We start from the raw sequence: 18686 nt of genomic DNA, 5'->3' as shown, positions 1-18686 counted from the left end.
AATTCTACGACCACTATGGACTTCCATTACAGTCGACTATGACAGTACACCAGTCTTATTCTTCTTCTTCTCTCTTGTTTCGGAAAATTGGTACGTTATCTTATGCAAGCCGGCAGAATGCCAGCGCAGTGAACTTGCACCCGAGAAAAACAGACGCACACCATGATGAGTGAGACAGACTTGCATTACTGTACCGGTCCAGTACATGCAGGTGGTGAAGCTATTACTTTTCTATTACGGGTGGCACTGAGAATACTCTGTTACAAGGGCTACTGCTTAATTAATTTACCTTTCACCCTACAGTGCAAATGAGTACTAGAAAAGGAAAATGAAGAAGCTAAATAATTAGATTATCTATCACTTCACATGTGATGTATTTGATGACATATGGGATGACTTTAGGTGCTTTGCTTATTATTGAGTGAACAGTGATACACCCACACATGAATGACGTACTACTACTAAACTAAAGTTATTAAGAGAGGTACGGAGTGTCCACCGTAATAACCGGATATATGCTGTGCTTGCAGTTGCAATAGAAACTATTGCTACTATTCATGGTAGTATTGGACAAATTTACAATTTCTTTTCCTTGCCTTCCCTACACTGGAACGGACGTGCGGGTGCGGTGTTACATGCTCTTCAAGGTAACACTTAGTTCATCCAGTGACCATCTACTCTCTCTAGATACACATGTGCTATCTAAGAGTCAGATAATACCATGCTCCAGGCATCCATCCATTCAAAGTATATGCACACATACAGTTTATGTTTCACCCACCCAGGCTGTTGTCCTTCCACCCATCCTTGCTTCATCATTGACCCAGCCATGCACCATACCATATTCTTTCCTTCCCAGCCACCTCGGGGGCCAAGCAAACACATATCATTCTTCTTTGCCAGCCATCATAACATTTCTCGTCCTTCCACACTTACTTACACCCTTCTTTCGCTTTTCGAATATAAAGCTTACCTGTGCCCGCCACCACCGTGTCAACCCTCACAGGCACATTGGTGTCGTCCGGCACTCGCACCGCCTCCTCCCCAGAAGTGTTGTCCTCCTCATCCACCACCTCCACGCTGGCCCCGCCACCAGATGTTCCACCTACAAAGTACATTTAAGAATGTTAGAATACACCACTCACTACTATATAATATTTGGTCTAGGAGGAATAAAGAAAGTAAAAAAAAACGAAATACAATGTAATAATTTGTAACTGTATACTCTACAGTAAAAATGTCTCTTTTTCCAGGGAAGGCTGTTGTCTTGCTGCACTTTTTGGCACAACTGATGAATGCTTGCTTTTTATTTTTAACACACAACACTTTTTCTCCTAACAGAAGCTTGACTTCTAAGAACACGATCAGGGTCAAGCTCAAGTTCAAACCAGGTGAGAGCTCAGCTCGACCACAAGAAATGTGTCCAATTAATCGTTAGCACTAAGCACTTTTCCATTTTCATTTAAACGGTTACTTTTATGACAAAGTTGATTTTAATAAATGTGTTTAGTTTTAATAAAGCTTTTAAACTTAAATAGACTCTGTGGTTTTTGGTCCTCCAGACTAGAGTGGATGAGCTAAAGGTTTTGGAATTTTTGCAAGCATGAGTGCCTCTGACACTTCTTGACTGTGACTCCGTACTCTTGCCCTGCGTAGGATAATCTAATGATCATTGGGGATCAATCATCGGTGACTTAGGGAGCTAAATGACTCTGCCACACTATCTAGTCAGTAAGGAGATTGGGGGTTCTTCAAAGTCTGATATCACTGAGGTATGTGGAAAGAAAGTCTACCTGCGCCTATTATAATTGATAAACAATGCACTATTTAGTGTTCATAGTTCGGTTTGTGCAGATTTGTCCCTGCAACAGTAGTAGCATGGATTGTCCTATCCAAAACAAAAGTAAAGTAGTATCTTATTCTTTCTTGGTGGTCATTCACCTTTTTATTGTTGGCAATTGTCAAAGCATAAACATTTAGAAGACTTGAAAAGACATTATGGACAATCCCAGAGGACTGCACTCAGTGCATAGAGCTATTGCTGACTAGAATGGGAGTCCAATGGAATTGCCAAATGTGCAATCTTAGTTAGCTACACACACAGACTAATAAGAATAATCTAGTAATACCACAGGGAGTCATAGTCGAGGCAGGATAAGAATTTAGATCCAGTCTACAAGAAGATCAAAGACGATTTAGAAAAAAATCGAATGAGGAACGCTAGGAAAAAATAGGTACTCTTTATTAAAATTAAAACTTACTGGGGCCAGCAAAGGAGCCCTCGCCTGCCCGATCCTGGCCTGCATCCTCCAGAACAGCACCCTCCTCCTGTGTCCTCTTGCCCTTGGGGGGAGCTGATGTACAACATGAAAGAAAGAAAGACCAGAAAACATGGATGAGATTTGTCAACAAAAATTAAACATTTCAAAAGAACTATAACAAAATATTTTTGAGAAATAGCAAATAGATATACAACTATTCCACGGGATATATTGACCTATCTCATGTGGTATACTACGTTATTCGTATTGCCTGATTTGCGGACCGTTGACTTTCAAAGTTCCTATGTAACTCAATAAACAGACTACTAAAAAGGTTTGCCTAGGCCTGGCAGGCAGCAGTCCGCAGCACGCAAAGTGACAGACAAAGTCAATCCTGCTTGCAGATCAGTGAATACTCAAACTATCAATCCACCGACCACCACCACTATTTCTTCTTATAGCCATGTGTCTAAAGGAAGGACTGGACTTCAGTCTGTTGGGGCTGATTTAGAAGTCCCTTGCGGCTCATTTTCCTCCATTGTTGCGTGACTTTTGTGACGCAGCGGCAGAACAAAAGAGTCGCCATGGTGCGACGTATATATATTTTAAAAAAACGCATATGGGAGATGCATCACGTTGTAAAGCCATGCACCATCAGGGGGCGTTCCAGCGCAAGGGAGGGCGTTCCTGCGCAGGAACGAATCCTAAAAGTGGGTGAGGGAAATCTACAAGATGTCAATCAGTCACTTTTAGGACAATGATGCGTGACTCAAACCCTGCGCCTGCTTGAAGCCGACGTACGGCTTGATGCAGCATTGGGGAGATAGGGCACCCCAGAGCATTGCTGGAGCTGCGCCATCGTTGGCACGCAACTCCAGCAATGCGCCGCCTTTACGCCACAGATGCGTAAGGCTTCTGTGACGTTTTGGGCCAATGGGTGGTGGTGGCATGGCGCACAATTACTGCCGCATCCCTGCTACTTTGCAGGGATGCGCCGGTAATTGAAAATATGACCCTTAGTGTCTAGCATTACGCAGTTCTTTACACTACACTCATACATAATTTCTCAGACCAATGAAATGAACACAAAATACAAAACAAATAGGCATAGTAGCAAGCAAGGCTACTGAGAAGGAGAGCAGTGCACCTGAAATGCATAGAAGATTTTGAAATATAATTTACCTAATGTAATCGGCAGCATTATTGCTCTTGGTAAAGAACAAAGATTTGCAAATAACAGAGCCGGATAAAACAGATTAGTGATGAAATAGCTAGAAATGGCTACTACTACTCACCAAGCCCGGGGACCTCTACGCCGAGCACGTCCAGCAAGTCCCGTTCCCGGTCCATGACATCCGTCCAGCGGTGGGTGGCCTGGTTATAGGTGCGCCGGACCCCAGAGATCTTAAACATGGCCCGGCACACCTTCTCCCACCGCTTCCGGCGCTCCCGGATGCCATAGCCGGTTGCGATCTTGCCGCCTCCCAGGATCGTCTTGGGGAGGCGGCGCTGGACGTGGAAGATGAGTGCGGCCACCTCCTCCGCGCTAAAGATCTCCCGTAGCATCACTTGCTCCCCCCTCAAACGCCCGCACGGGAGCCGGGCACGGGGTGCGGGACCCTTCCCCTTCTCAGGGTGCTTCCCGGCTCCCTTTACCATGGTCTGGGCAGAAATTAGTTCAATAATAAAGAAGAAATAGAATAAGGAAGAAGAAAATAAAAGAGTTTAAAAAAGTAGTTTAAAATTAACAAAAAGTAGCAGAAAACACAAAAATATAGAGCTAGAAAAATAGAGGGATAGATAATAAGTAAAATAGATCAAATAAAGTTCAAAAAAAGCAAAGGATGGCAGAGATTCAGAGAGGATACAGAAAGCATGCCCAGAACCATAGCAATGAATGAGAAACAAAATGGCCGCGCCCATTCACGACCGCGTGGGTAAGTTCGCGCGAGATTTTCCTCGCGATCACGCGCGAAATTGTACTAGCGAGCAGCACACTTTGCGAGATTACACATAGCGGCCGGAAACGGAATTACGTCACGCAAACAAGATGGCCGCGCCCGTGTACGACCGCTAGGGTAACTTCGCAAACGTATAGCTACAAGCGCCTTGCGAACACGCAAAAAATCACGCGAACATACACGCCGCAAAAAAGAAATTGTATTCGCACGCATTCGCGGCTTCCGAAATCGATCTCGCACGGATTCGCGCCCCGCAAATCGCGCGAAATTGCAGAAAAACGATTTTTGCTAAACTGAAAGCAATCAGCAGGTGCAAAAGTTCAAACTTAACATTAGTAACCATTCACTCTAGTGCTTCCTGAGGGGCCCCTCCAGAGTTCAGTTGCCTATTTGCAACTATTCCATGACCCTGCTATGACCCAAACAGCAGGCTCATAGAATAGCTACAAGTAGACCATAAAGGTCCTGTGAAAAAAAATTGCACTGCAACAGAAAGCAAATTACAGATAAGGAAGGAAGCAGGTGCCAGCCAGACTGGAAGTTTCAAAATTACTGACACATTAATCACCCCCAAATTAATTCATGGCAGTTGAAGAAGGGCAGGTGTGCTTGCTTTCACTGCAACAGAAAGCAAATTACAGATAAGGAAGGAAGCAGGTGCCAGCCAGACTGGAATTTTCAAAATCACTGACACATTAATCAACCCCAAATTAATTCATGGCAGTTGAAGCAGGGCAGGTGTGCTTGCTTTTTTTCACCCCCATAATCTACAGTGATAAACAAACCTAATGGGTGGCAGTGAGGATGTACCAGAGGGTGGCATGGGTGTACCAGAGGGTGGCATTGGTGAAACAGAGGGTGCTGTGAACCTGTGATCATAATAACCCTGGGCGAAGAACTACGCTCCGTTCGCGGAGCTTGCGGAGTTTCGGCAGCTCCGCGTTCCGCGGAGAACGCGTAGCTGTCGATAACTCCGCGATCCGGTGCGTAGCGTAGTTCTCGCGCGCTGAATAACATTATCGCGTGCGCGGCAATGGCTTACCTTCGTTCTGCGTTCGTTTTTTCCTGGTCGCTTGTGCCACCATGTTTGGAAACACTCTCGCACAGTCCCGTGCGACTGTGCGAACGCGATAACGTCATTTTGATGCGAGATAGCGTCATAAGGATGCGCGAGGATGCTTTTTGGTAAGATCGAGTTGCCGAACACGCAGAAACTGCATTCTTGCACAGAATAACTCGCGAGCATGTTAAAACCATAATAAATTACCATTTTGGTTAGGAAAAAAAAGCAAAAAACCTTAAAGTTGTACCTTTGGCTTTATTTTTAGGGGGGAAGGACCCCTCTTTTTGTTTCTACTCTTGTTTTGCAGAGTAAGGAGGAAGGGCTCTTGAGTTTACAACTTCCTGTTCCTGTCCACCAGGCTCCTCCCAGTGCTTTGTCCATGTGGTGCTCACTTTCCTTTGGATTTTGAGCTGGAAGGATCACTTTCTGTCTGTGTTGGCTGCATTACTGATTTACCTTGGATTTAATGAGGACTTTTTGAATTGGAATTCTCTTTTTCAAGTAAGTTTGTGTAATGTATGAGTGATGTAGACTTGTGCTTGTTTGATTTGATTTTTTTTTTAACTACAGTATTCAATCCTGGAATGAAATTATTGATGGAGGCCTGTACTTTCATGAGGTCCCAAATTGTAATTTTTTTCTAACATTGCATTTTGTGGAATTTAAAATGTTTCTAATTTTTAAGCCAATATCTGACCCTAGTACCCCATGTAGTTAGTGTGTAGGCATGCATGAGTTCATTGTATTAACTTTCTGTGGTTGGCCTGGCCATGTGTTGGCGGACATTTAATGTTTCCAGCCACTTTGCTCTTGCCATAGGCCTCCAACCTTGTGGCCTACTCTGGCAGTAGGCCATAGGTACTACTCATAGGGTCATGAAAGTTAATCAACTGTTTTTGTGGTGTACCCTTAATGTGAAAATCATGGATGGCTTGGATTGATATAGAAAATCTTATTTTTATGTGTGGGGTATTTCTGGTTTTGGGTGTGTTTAAACTTTAAATACTCTGTCAATTTCTGCCATTAGGTAACCCTAGGAATACAGCTTGGGTAGTTTTGGTAACTTCGCACAGTGTGAGCACGTGAACTTACATTTTTTGTCTTGTTCGCGCACTCAATGTACTTGCTCGGGAACGCGAACACGACTTTTTATTCCATTCGCGCTGCCGAACATGCCGATTTAGCATTCTCGCGGACAATATGTCCCGAGTTGCATAAAAGTTTCTCAAAAATGTTGCAGGTGTTTCTTGTGCACCTAAAAAGTCCTCATTTATGTTATGTTGTCATTTTGGTTGTAGTTTTCTCTTTTTGGAGCATGGACCACTTCCATTTTCTGTCCTCTATGTAATTTTTTTTTTTTTTTTTTTGGGGTGGGGTGACCAATTTGGGCGGTGGTGTGGTGTGTCCATTTTCTGAAGCAAAGCATTGTCCCTTTGCCATAGGCATTATTGTCTGTCTTCTCTTTCTTGTCATGTTGTTGTTGGTGGCCAGGCCATGTGGTGGCGGCCATTTTGGGTATGCTTCCTTTGTGATTTATTTTGCCATGTTGTTGTTGGTGGCCAGGCCATGTCGTGGAGGCCATTTTGTAAAGTTGTCCATGTTGTTGTTGGTGGCCAGGCCCTATGGTGGTGATCTTTTTGTGTATGCTTCCTTTGTGATTTATTTTGCCATGTTGTTGTTGGTGGCCAGGCCATGTGGTGGAGGCCATTTTGTGTATACATCCTTTGTGATTTTGCCATGTTGTTGTTGGTGGCCAGGCCATGTGGTGGCGGCCATTTTGTGTATGCTTCCTTTGTGATTTATTTTGCCATGTTGTTGTTGGTGGCCAGGCCATGTGGTGGAGGCCATTTTGTAAAGTTGTCCATGTTGTTGTTGGTGGCCAGGCCCTATGGTGGTGATCTTTTTGTGTATGCTTCCTTTGTGATTTATTTTGCCATGTTGTTGTTGGTGGCCAGGCCATGTGGTGGAGGCCATTTTGTGTATACATCCTTTGTGATTTTGCCATGTTGTTGTTGGTGGCCAGGCCATGTGGTGGCGGCCATTTTGTGTATGCTTCCTTTGTGATTTATTTTGCCATGTTGTTGTTGGTGGCCAGGCCATGTGGTGGAGGCCATTTTGTAAAGTTGTCCATGTTGTTGTTGGTGGCCAGGCCCTATGGTGGTGATCTTTTTGTGTATGCTTCCTTTGTGATTTATTTTGCCATGTTGTTGTTGGTGGCCAGGCCATGTGGTGGAGGCCATTTTGTGTATACATCCTTTGTGATTTTGCCATGTTGTTGTTGGTGGCCAGGCCCTATGTCGGCGGCCATTTTGTGTGTCCTTCCTTTGTGCTTTTGCCATAGGCATAGGCCTCCAACCTTGTGGCCTACTCTGGCAGTAGGCCATAGGTACTACTCATAGTAGGGTCATGAAAGTTAATCAACTGTTTTTGTGGTGTACCCTTAATGTGAAAATCATGGATGTCTTGGATTGATATAGAAAATCTTATTTTTATGTGTGGGGTATTTCTGGTTTTGGGTGTGTTTAAACTTTAAATACTCTGTCAATTTCTGCCATTAGGTAACCCTAGGAATACAGCTTGGGTAGTTTTGGTAACTTCGCACAGTGTGAGCACGTGAACTTACATTTTTTGTCTTGTTCGCGCACTCAATGTACTTGCTCGGGAACGCGAACACGACTTTTTATTCCGTTCGCGCTGCCGAACATGCCGATTTAGCATTCTCGCGGACAATATGTCCCGAGTTGCATAAAAGTTTCTCAAAAATGTTGCAGGTCTTTCTTGTGCACCCAAAAAAACAGAATTTGTCATTTGGTTGTTGTTTTGGGAGCCTGGGCAGGGGTTTCTTTGTATGTGTTTTTGCGGTGTTAGGTTTACAACCTCTGTCTTAGCCATGGGCTATTTATTCCTTGCACATTAACCTGTCATGTGCAGCAGGCATCCTCGTTTTTCTGTCCATATTGGTATCTATAGGCCTGCTTGACTTTATTGGTTCTTTCTGGACTTCATGTGGCCTTTGAGCTGTGGTGCTGCTGGACTGGTATTATTAGTCTTCTGTTTTGTCTTTTATACATTGACCTGTGTGTCTTTCAATTGTTCATGTTGCCTTACTGCTTGTTTGACTGATGTTGTTCTGCCTTCTTTACTTGTAGGTGCACAAAAAAGACTGAGGAGGTGCTGGTTGTTTTTTCATCCATCGCTCGTTCTACTGCCAGACGGACGTCCTTCAGTTGTACGCCACGTGTGGTGTGTGACTCATCTGACCAGACATCTCTGCAATTTGTGCTGCTGTGAGCTGACTGACATCAGAAGAAGATGGGCCCTAAGAAAGCTACCAGGTCCTCCACCACAAAGAAAGTTGCTGCGAAGAAGGAACAGCAGAAGGAAGTGTCACTTAAGTCTGGTATGGACCCCAAAACCTTTTTTGGCACCCCAAAAGGTACGCCTGCAGCAGCGGGGTCTGGGGTGCAAGCTGGGACCAGCACATCTGCATTAGTGGGGGCAAGCCAGCATCCCAGGGCCAAGCACATGATGAGGGTCGAAGAGGTAGCCAGCCTTCTGCTTGCGAGCAGTGATACTGAGCCAGAACTAAACTTATCGCTGTCTCAAAGTAGTACACAATCCACGCAAGATGGAAGTGCTCAACAACCACCGCCAGCAGTAGATGTTCAACAACCACAACCACCGCCCGCAATAGGAGTTGTTCACCCACAACCACAACCACTTCCCGCAACAGTTGTTGAACAACCACAACCACCGCCCGCAACAGTTGTTGTTGAAAAACCCCAGCCCGCAATAGTACTTCCTCAAGAACAACAACCACCATCTCCGCACCAAATAGTAGTAGTTGTTCCTCCCGAAGTCGGGGCAGTTCAGGAAGTAGAGCCTCCTTCCGAGCAAGAAGAAGAGGAAGCCACTTCTGTAGGTGATCTATTTCCTTTGAATTCATCAAGGGAAAGGAGGGTTAGTGCATCGAGTTCTTCGCAAAGCATCCCTTCCGATGACCTTGATACGGATTGGCAGCCACAACTATCTGCGCATTCAAAGGAGAGACATCCCAAGAAGACCATGCTAGGAAAAAGGAAGTTTCCAGGCAGGCTTGAACTTATGGAGGTCGATGTAGGTGAGCAGGATACTGCTGGTGATAAAGACGGCTCTGACACTGTCATCATCACAAGCGTTATTCCTGGTGCAGAGGATGTAGAGACCAACATTTTCACCCTATCCAGAAATGCTGCAATGACTGATGAGCAGGTACCACGCATAACTCCTACACACTCAACACCCACAGTAACACCAGCTCCAATTTTTTCAACAGCGAAGGCCCGGCAGCATCCGACATCCAGCAGAAGCGCCACTTCAACAGAAGGAGGTAGTGGCAGTACTAGGACTGAGCTGTCCCATAGTGAAATTCCACAATCCTCCAGTCCATCCGGCATTGGCAGTGGGTCCTCCTCTTCCTATGGCAGGAGACAAAAGTTTACCTCCCCAGTGTGGGACTTCTTTACGGTTCACCCAGTTCAGGAGAACATTGCTGTATGCACCATTTGTCATGTCAATGTTAGTCGTGGTAAGCTTGGTACAAACTATGGGACTGGAGGCCAAACGACCCATTTGAAAAAAACACACGTGATCAGGTGGGAGAACCACCTTGCAAGCTTAAAAAATGTTAGCACTCGTGTTGGTGGGGATACAGTGGTACAAGGTCCACTCATGGTTGACCAGGAGGTAGAAGAAGAGGGAGACGATGACCTTCTATCTAGGAGTGGTACACAATGGACCCCTGTCGCCAGCACTGGAGTGGAAAAGTCCACATCCTCCGCATCTGCAACTTCTCAGTGGCACCAGAGTCAGCTGGAAACACCAAGGAGTGCAAAGTCTGCGATGCAAGGTGGTCCGTCTAGCACAACTCAAAGACATGCAAAGCAGCTTACCATTCCTAGCATGTTAAGGCAGGAGGGAAAGTACGAGCGGAACCACCCAGTAGCACGTTTATACAATGCCAAACTTGCGAAAATGTTAGCACTGGACCTTCTCCCATTTTCATTTGTTGAGGCTGTTGGATTTCTGGAATTAGTGGCAACCCTCTGCCCAAAATGGAACGTTCCCAGTCGCTACTATTTTGCCCGAGTGGCTGTTCCAGCACTACACCACGATGTGCTGGAATTGATTGGGAAAGCCTTACAACAGAGTGTTGTCCATTGTATCCACCTGACAACAGACATGTGGAGCAGTTGCGATGCTACAGATTTCATGTGCATCACCGCACACTGGATCTCTTTTGCAGGTGTTAAAGACAAGTTAACTTCAGGCCTCCGTGACGTTGCTGGAATTTTTAATGATACGCGCAGACATGCAACTATAGCCATGTTTGGTATGGACAAAAGTCATACTGCTGAAAACATTTTGTCTGACTTTAACGACAAGGTCTTTGAATGGCTGAAACCAAGAGGCCTTAAGATTGGTTTTGTTTCCACCGACAATGGCAGTAATGTAGTGAAGGCAATGAGAGAAGGACATTATTTCAGGGTACCCTGTTTGGCACACTGCATAAACTTAGTCGTGCAAGACTTTCTGAAAAATGAAGCCAAAGTCAGCAACATAATGGCCATCTGCAGAAGAATATGCACGCACTTTAACCATTCTTTCAAAGGACGGAAGCTGCTACGGGTCATTCAGCAAGAGCATAGGTTGCCAGTCAAAGCACTGATCCAGGAGGTCCCAACACGTTGGAACTCAACTTATTTCATGCTTGAGCGTCTCTTTGAGCAGTACATCCCACTGAATGCTTATGTCATGTCAAGAAGATTAGGGGATCCTACTGTTAATCTTAAAGCCCTGACCATTGAGATGTGGCAGTGGGACCTCATTAAATGCATCACAGAGATGCTACAACCCTTTGAGGTCTTCACACGTGCAGTTAGCAGGGAGGACTGTACTATGGGCCAAGCCATCCCATTGTTGTACATGCTTGAGCAACAGGTGAAGGAGGTCTGTCAAACATACGAAGGTGACGAACAAAAAGTTGATGCATATACCTTAGCCAAGGGCTTAGTCAACCGCTTGTGTGAAAATGTAAGGCTCAACAATATTGTGTCAGGTGAACATTACATAACTGCAACAATCTTGGATCCACGGTACAAATTATTTGTCAGCAGTAACGAAGTAATTCCATTTTCAGATGAGGATGTTGACAAGTACAAAACTTCCATAGCTGCGGAAGCTAATGAGTTAGAAACTGAACGGCTGTTACTTAAAGGCCTGCCACTGCCAGCCCAGGCCAGTCCAAGTACTCCTGACGCAAGTTCTTCACAGCGTGAGAGCAGTGCGTCTGCTTTCCAGCAGGCACCAACAGTACCAAAAGCAGCACCTACACGATCTGATTCAGCAGACCCAACCAAAAGCATAACTGCTTTTTTTCTACAGAAAGGGATGGGTAAGTCCGTTGCTGTTGCAAAGGGAAAAGAGGACCAGCAAAGCCGAGCACCAATGAACATTGAGCGGATGGTTCAGGCCTATCTGGATGACACAACAGAGGTGTTCATGGAGCAAAGCCCATTGGTCTATTGGTATGAAAGAAGGAGACAGTGGCCAGTGCTGAGCAGGCTGGCGATAAAGTATCTGGCTTGTCCTGTAGCCAGTGTCTCCTCTGAGCGGGTTTTCAGTGCTGCTGGTGCCATTGTCACATCGAAAAGGACTAGTCTCTCCCCCAAAAGCGTGGAGCGGCTGACAATGATAAAAATGAATCAACGCTTCATACCACCAGACTATCAAGTACGTGAATCACCGCCGGATGAAGAAAGCGAGTGTGAAGAAGACGTCCTCACTACTGGGTTACATGACCTACTTCTGTCTGAACGCACAGAGTTTGAGGACGAGCTCCTCTTCCCTGACAACTAGGACAGGTATATTAAAGGAATGATGCAATGCATTGCATAGGATTGTTTAGCCGACTCTGAGCAAATGTGCATGGAATTAAAGTATACTAGTAGTAACTTCAGACTCACGTGATGGGCAATTTTCCCATGTTATTTAATAATATAAATTATTTATGCACTTGTGACCCTACTACTACAGGTGCAGTCAGTACTTAATTTATCGTTCGTAGTTCATGTTCATGTTGCACAACGTACATTATTTGGTGAAACAGTCCCCCCTCCAATCCCCCAACAAACACAAATGAACTTCAAATGTTTTCTTGTGAAAATATCTTTGTTTTATTTTTATATTTTCATAATGATAATAGAAAAATAAAATATATAACAAATGTAACCCCCTGACCCAGAGCTGTCCCTACCCTCCCCTAACCCCAACCAAATTTCAACCCAAATGTACACCCCAACTCCCACATCCCACCCACCAACAAAAGGATTAAAAAAGGGGCAAAAAACAGGGTCCATTTCAAAGCCGGCGGGCTTTCAGGTGTTTGTCCACCATTATCTTCACACGCTCCTCTAGACCGTCCTCCAGCTTCTTCCGCTCCTCCTCCAACTTCGCTACCCGGCGGAGAATCTTTGCTTTGAAATCACGGCACCTACACTTGCATGCATGTTGTTGTTGTTGTGGGGGGGCCGCCGAAGATGTAACAATGCGGCGGCGGGCGGCTGCCTGACCACGGCGACGTAGTCCTGCAGGCTTGGGGCCCGGGGCATTGGAAGAGGCAGCAGCTGCTGCCGCCGCCTCCTCCTCCTCCTCCTCGGCCTGATCCACCAGCCGGCGGTAGGCCTCTACAATTGCCTGCAGTTTCCGCTGCCGGGCCCGGACTGCCAACTCCTTCCTTGTTGGTTTTTGGGAAGGAGTAACTATAAAGAAAGAAACAGAATTGTTGTAATCCAAACTCCCCGCAAATCAAGAACACAACATTGATTCAACACATAGTGGGTGGCACAGTAGCACTAGCAAGCAAGCTGAGTACCAGAAATTGTGTTGCGTCTATCTTGAACATTCTACAGCCTCTATTAATTTTTTGGACTTTTTGGCACGGCATTATGCCTGCCCTATTAGCATGGGTGTACTTCAACGGTCACACACATTAGAACGAACACCTGTCTTTTTCATATCTCCTTTTGTATTATATACTCTGATTCCGGGAAGGCGGGAACACTCTCAAAGTAACATTAATTAACAGGGGGCAGCTAGTAGCACATGTCTAGTAAAGACTATAATACTTTATACCGCGCAACAAACCTTATTTGGTTTGTGTTTCACCAGCAACGACCCATGCACCCAGTCGTCCCCTCCTTCCCTTGCCTTTGGGTTTGCCCAAAACACCGCTGCTGCTGAGACTATCCACTAACCACCGGTATTGGGTGTGTCTCCCAACCACGCTGGCAGCTGTGTTTTCCCCTTTACATGCTTTAACAACAACCCATGCATCCGACTGCTATCAGCCACTTGCATTACTGTAGTGGTAATGCTTAGCATGCTAATGACAAGTAAAGGTAACATCATATATTTTCCAGTAGAGTACAGTGAGAAAGTTTTCCCCTCCCACCAAGTAATGCAGATCACTATTGAATGTAACTTACCATCGCCCGCCGCTGTTGGCTCCCCCCCCACTGCTGCTGGTGTAGGTGCCTCTGTTCCTCCTGTCCCCGCCGGGATCGCTGAAGCTGCGCCGCTGTCCCCGTCGGCACTGGTCGATGGTAAGGGTTCTGCACCTATAAAAATAAGTACACCTTTTTAGATGGATGCACAGCCCCCTTTGTACTTGTTCACCAAGAATGGAGTTCTTCAAAACAGTTAAGTACAACGTACGTAATCAGTATGAGTCCACATTGCATAGTACAGCAGAGTCACTACACATATTAGCATTCATTGTTATGGTATGGTACCCAAGCTCATCTCATCTGTCCTGCTACTCTAGTCCTTGGAAATTGGAAGTGAACTATGTAACCTTTGTACATCAATGTATCCAGTTTTGCGCATGTTAACTCGCAGCGTGTTGCGCAGTACGAGAAGACGCTCTGGGGCAACACATCATTGTTCAATGCATACACCTGAAGAGGTGGGAAAGTAAAAGGGCCCGTATTTAAGTTTTCTATGTGGATTGTGGAATAGAGTTTGCTTACAGGTTACAACTTCTTTTTAGCATGGCTGCATAAAACTGGCATAAATGTATTTCATACTGTCTAACGTGCACCACTTTTGTCATTATTTTTCGGCAGGTGAGAAGATTGCCTTCTACGAAGCGGACATTTCCATAGCTTACAAAAAAAGAGGAATATCTGACCAGTATACGTTGGTGAGAGGTCTCCGATAGTTGCCACATTTCCCTATTGTGCACTAGTAGCTGTACAAATGTTGATTACTTTATTATGCCTGTTTTAACTCTGGATTTTTTCTGGTGGGCCCTTCAACGTATTTGACGGAACAACTTAAAAACATTGATGTTACTTACTTACTTCTAACAAAATAAAGCTTTTGAATGACCACTTTGACTCTGAAGTCTATTTTCAGTGTCTGTTGTCTTAGAGACTCACACGAGTGAGTGAGCAAAAGGGGGTTTCTTAGGTAACGGTTTGTGTCCTAAAAGCATTCGGCATCTTGGTATTGGGGTTCAGGAGTGTGAATTGAATAATTGACCAATGACTCAGGCCATATAGGCTGACGTTCAGTGAATTGTGCGTTCCTCTGAGTTCTGTGACTGAGGTGTAAGTAAGGTCCAACCTGCCTATCAGTACCAACAACATCCAATTTTCGTGTGCATAGTTACATAGTTGTGTAATATGTATATAACTCCATAGGAGATAGAAGAATACCCACAAGACTAGTAGTGGTATACTAACGTTTACAAAAATACTAGACAAACATCATTCTGGATGCATACTTGGTTGCTGTCAATTGCCAAAGCACTGCAGACACATTACAGAGGAAAAAACAAGCACTGTTGGACTTACTGGGGACAGCAGCAGGATCCTCAGTAGAGGAGCTCTGTGTAACTGGTGGTTCACCCGCCGACTCGGTCCCTGTATTCTGCTTGCCCCTGGGTTCTGTGGTTCATGTAAAAATTAAAATAATAAACAAAGAGAAAAACATTGAGTGCTGTGAAACATAGACATCATTGCAAAAAACACTGCTACAGTGGAACAGAGCCGGAGGCAACAAATCCATGCCAGGGGCCGCAACGCAAATATGTATCCATCCTTAGAGTATTATTAAATTAAGGATATCTATTGGTGCGGTGGCCCCTGAAGTTTGGTGCCCCTGTGCAGTTGCACAGCTTGCACATGCCCCCTAGAGCCGGCCCTGGCTGAGGTAAGAAGAACAAAGTAACGTTAGCATTCTTTGCAAGAAAAGGATTCGATTCATGCAGAAGAGAAGGCCGTGAAAAAAATGCTACAATATGCAAACAACGTACAATTATCCATCCACCGCTATTTCACTGACGGACAAAGGAAGGACAAGACTCTATTAATAGCATTAACTAACTTCAGTTCTCAACAATAAAGAAAATCTCACATCAATAAACAGCAACAGCTAGCGCCAAGTTGAAACAACACGCAAGAGCCAGTGAAGAAGAAGAACACTGTCATACAATGACAGTAGATATACCGGAATACATCGCAAATGTAACTAGGGGCAACAGTCATCGCGTTACTTATTCAGCCAATATTTACAAAGATACAATAACAATATTTATACAACTATATATATATATATATATATATATATATATATATATATATATATATATATATATATATATATATATATATATATGTATATAACTATATATATATATATATATATATATATATATATATATATACACACTTTATTTTTGGGGTAGCCACTCACCAAGACCCACAACCTCCACACCAAGCAGGTCCAACAGGTCCTGCTCCCGGTCCAAAATGTCGGCCCAGCGGTGGGACAGCTGATGGTGGGTACGCCGGATACCGGAGCAGCGGAAGACTGCACGGCGCACCTTCGCCCACCGCCGGAGACGCTCTTCAATGCGCTGGTAGCCGGAGCCGGGCCTGCCGCCTGCTGCCAAAGTCAAGGGGAGGTGACGTTGGATAAAAAAGACCAGGGCGGCCACCTCCTCCTCCCCAAAAAGTTGGCGGGGCGTCACTCCTGCCGGGCGCATTCTGCCGCAAGGCAGCCGGGTTTTTTTAGGCACAGCCGCCTTGCCCTTTGAGCCGCCGATGCTGCTGGCACCCTTCACCATGGTTCTGGGTGGAGGGGAGAAGGAAAGTTGAAGACAAAAAGGTTAGGGGAAGAAAGAAGAAAGATAAAAGAAGGAAGTAATATAAAACAAGAGAAAAGTTGCAAAAAAAGTGGTAAAAGTAAAAATAAAATGAGAAATATAAACCTAGGCACAGACAGAAATAGGTAAGAAGTAAAGAAAGTTAGAAAAACTGAGGGAAAAGACCAGGATGGAAGAGATAGGAGTGAGATGCTAAAGTAGGCCCAAAACCATAGCCAGAGTGTGAAATCGAAGATGGCTCTGCCCGTCGCGACCGCCGCGGTAAGTTCGCGCGATATTTGACGCGATCACGCACTTTGGCAGTGCGAACGAGAAGATGAGTTCCCGAACATGTCTAACACAACGCGAACACGTTACTTGTGACCCGGAACCGGAAATAAGGGAACGCAAGCGGGCGGGACAAACCTCATTGAGTAACTTAGCGCGCTAGCTATTGCGAGCATGCAGGCAGCGCCCCGAACACGCGCACCGCGCTCCCAAAGACGAAAAACGGCGCGCGAACGGGTCTAGCAAGCTACTACGCATGTCCGCGGAGCTACGCGTAGCTCGCGGAGTGCAAGTGCGTCTTCGCGTAGCTTCGCGGAGTGCGGCTACGCGAACTACGCCCAGGGTTAGATCATAAACCAGACGTAGAAACAACATAGTCGCGGCCGTTGCGAGCCGAAAAGTAAGTTCGCAATTGCGAAATGGTCCACAAATCCTCGCGAACGCTCGCCAACACAAAAAATGTAAAAATCCGCAAATCCGCGAGAGTTCGCGGATCTTGCGTATTGCGAATCCGTAAATACGCAAATTCGCATACGCGAGATCCGCTAGATCCGCCCATGCTTAGAAACATTGGGCCTCATAGACTGCTGGAGACTAATGCATCCAGAGCAAACACAGTTCACTTTTCACTCGGGGGCTCATTGCAGTCTTTCTAGATTGGATTATATCCTGATACCGGCGGCACTGTCCCCCTCGATTGGAGAGATTAGACACCTGGCCTGGGGCATTTCGGATCATTCCCCTATTTGGCTTCATTTTAATCTTAGCATCGGGGCTGAAGGCAGGGTGGCTCCGATTAACCCATGGTACCTCCTTAACCCCAAGACACGCGCTGAATTGATTAAATCATTTGATTTGTATTTTACTGAAAATGTTGGTTCTGTATCCTCACCTGTTTCGTTGTGGGAAGCTTTTAAGACTGTGATCAGGGGACAGGCATTGTCTTTGGTGGGGTGTGCCAGGAAACGTAAGAATGAGGCAATAGTTCAGCTCGAAACTGAAATCACAGACCTGGAGATTGCATTGGAGCGGGGGGTGTCTCGGGATGCATTACATGTCCACCACCTTAAACAATTAGAATATAAAACTCTGGTCACTGATGCGGCAAAAACGATGTGTAGGGAACAGCAGGGACGACTCTATGATGTGGGTGATAAAGCAGTTAAATTGATTGCTTGGCTGGACAGAAGAGAGAGAGCGAATCGAGTGGTTCCGGTGATTTTGACACGTGAAGGCGTGGGTGTAACTGATCCCGTGGGCATTGTTGAATGCTTTGCTGATTATTTTCGAGAGGTTTATACCTCGGTGTCTGACAGGCCTGAAGAGGATTCGCACTTGTTGCTCCGTGACATAGCGCTACCCTGTTTGTCGGAATCGGAGCGTGATTGCTTGGATGCCACGCCCTCAGTGGATGAGGTGGCTTCGCGCTGCTCTCCCTTCGCTCCGGCAAGGCTCTGGGTCCCAATGGCCTTCCTGTGGGATTGTATAAGTTACGCCCTGATACTTTGGCTCCCCATCTGCGTGCTATGTTTCTGGCTGCGCGAGATAATGGTTCCCTCCCCAGGGACCAGCGTCTTGCGACCATTGTGGTGATCCACAAGGAGGGTAAACCTCGAGATCGCTGCTCGTCTTATAGACCCATTTTGCTTTTAAATGCGGAACCCAAGATTCTCGCCAAATTGCTTGCTAATCGTCTGATTACGGTGATCGGCGACCTGATTCATCCGGATCAATCGGGTTTCATCCCGCACCGTAACACGGCATTAAATTTGCGACGTTTGCATGGTGTTCTCGCGAGGGCCCCGACGCTGCGTGAACCGGCCATCTTGGCGTCCCTGGACGCCACGATGGCCTTTTACACGATCGAGTGGTCTTATCTCTGGGCGGTACTCGCCAAGTTTGGATTCGGCGCCGGTTTTATTGGT

The 18686-nt window shown here is 45.7% G+C and overlaps 2 protein-coding genes across 2 annotated transcripts; one reads left to right on the top strand and one right to left on the bottom strand.

The window, feature by feature from the left end:
* Window positions 1-10098: 10098 nt before the first annotated feature.
* LOC144767243 (zinc finger BED domain-containing protein 4-like) lies at window positions 10099-14641 on the top strand. The gene is made up of 2 exons (XM_078650770.1): window positions 10099-12187; window positions 14450-14641. The coding sequence occupies exon 1, from the start codon at window positions 10167-10169 to the stop codon at window positions 12180-12182; it is 2016 nt and encodes a 671-aa protein (XP_078506896.1). The 5' UTR covers window positions 10099-10166; the 3' UTR covers window positions 12183-12187; window positions 14450-14641.
* On the bottom strand, window positions 12465-17785 carry LOC144769389 (uncharacterized). Its single transcript, XM_078653444.1, has 4 exons — window positions 17773-17785; window positions 15182-15274; window positions 13811-13942; window positions 12465-13084 (listed from the first exon to the last, which is right to left on the bottom strand). The coding sequence occupies exons 1-4, from the start codon at window positions 17783-17785 to the stop codon at window positions 12684-12686; spliced, it is 639 nt and encodes a 212-aa protein (XP_078509570.1). The 3' UTR covers window positions 12465-12683.
* Between the last annotated feature and the right edge of the window lie 901 nt (window positions 17786-18686).

This window comes from Lissotriton helveticus, chromosome 7, assembly GCF_964261635.1.
Source record: "Lissotriton helveticus chromosome 7, aLisHel1.1, whole genome shotgun sequence".
Lineage (NCBI taxonomy): Eukaryota > Metazoa > Chordata > Amphibia > Caudata > Salamandridae > Lissotriton > Lissotriton helveticus.
This window is presented reverse-complemented; position numbering and strand designations above follow the sequence as displayed.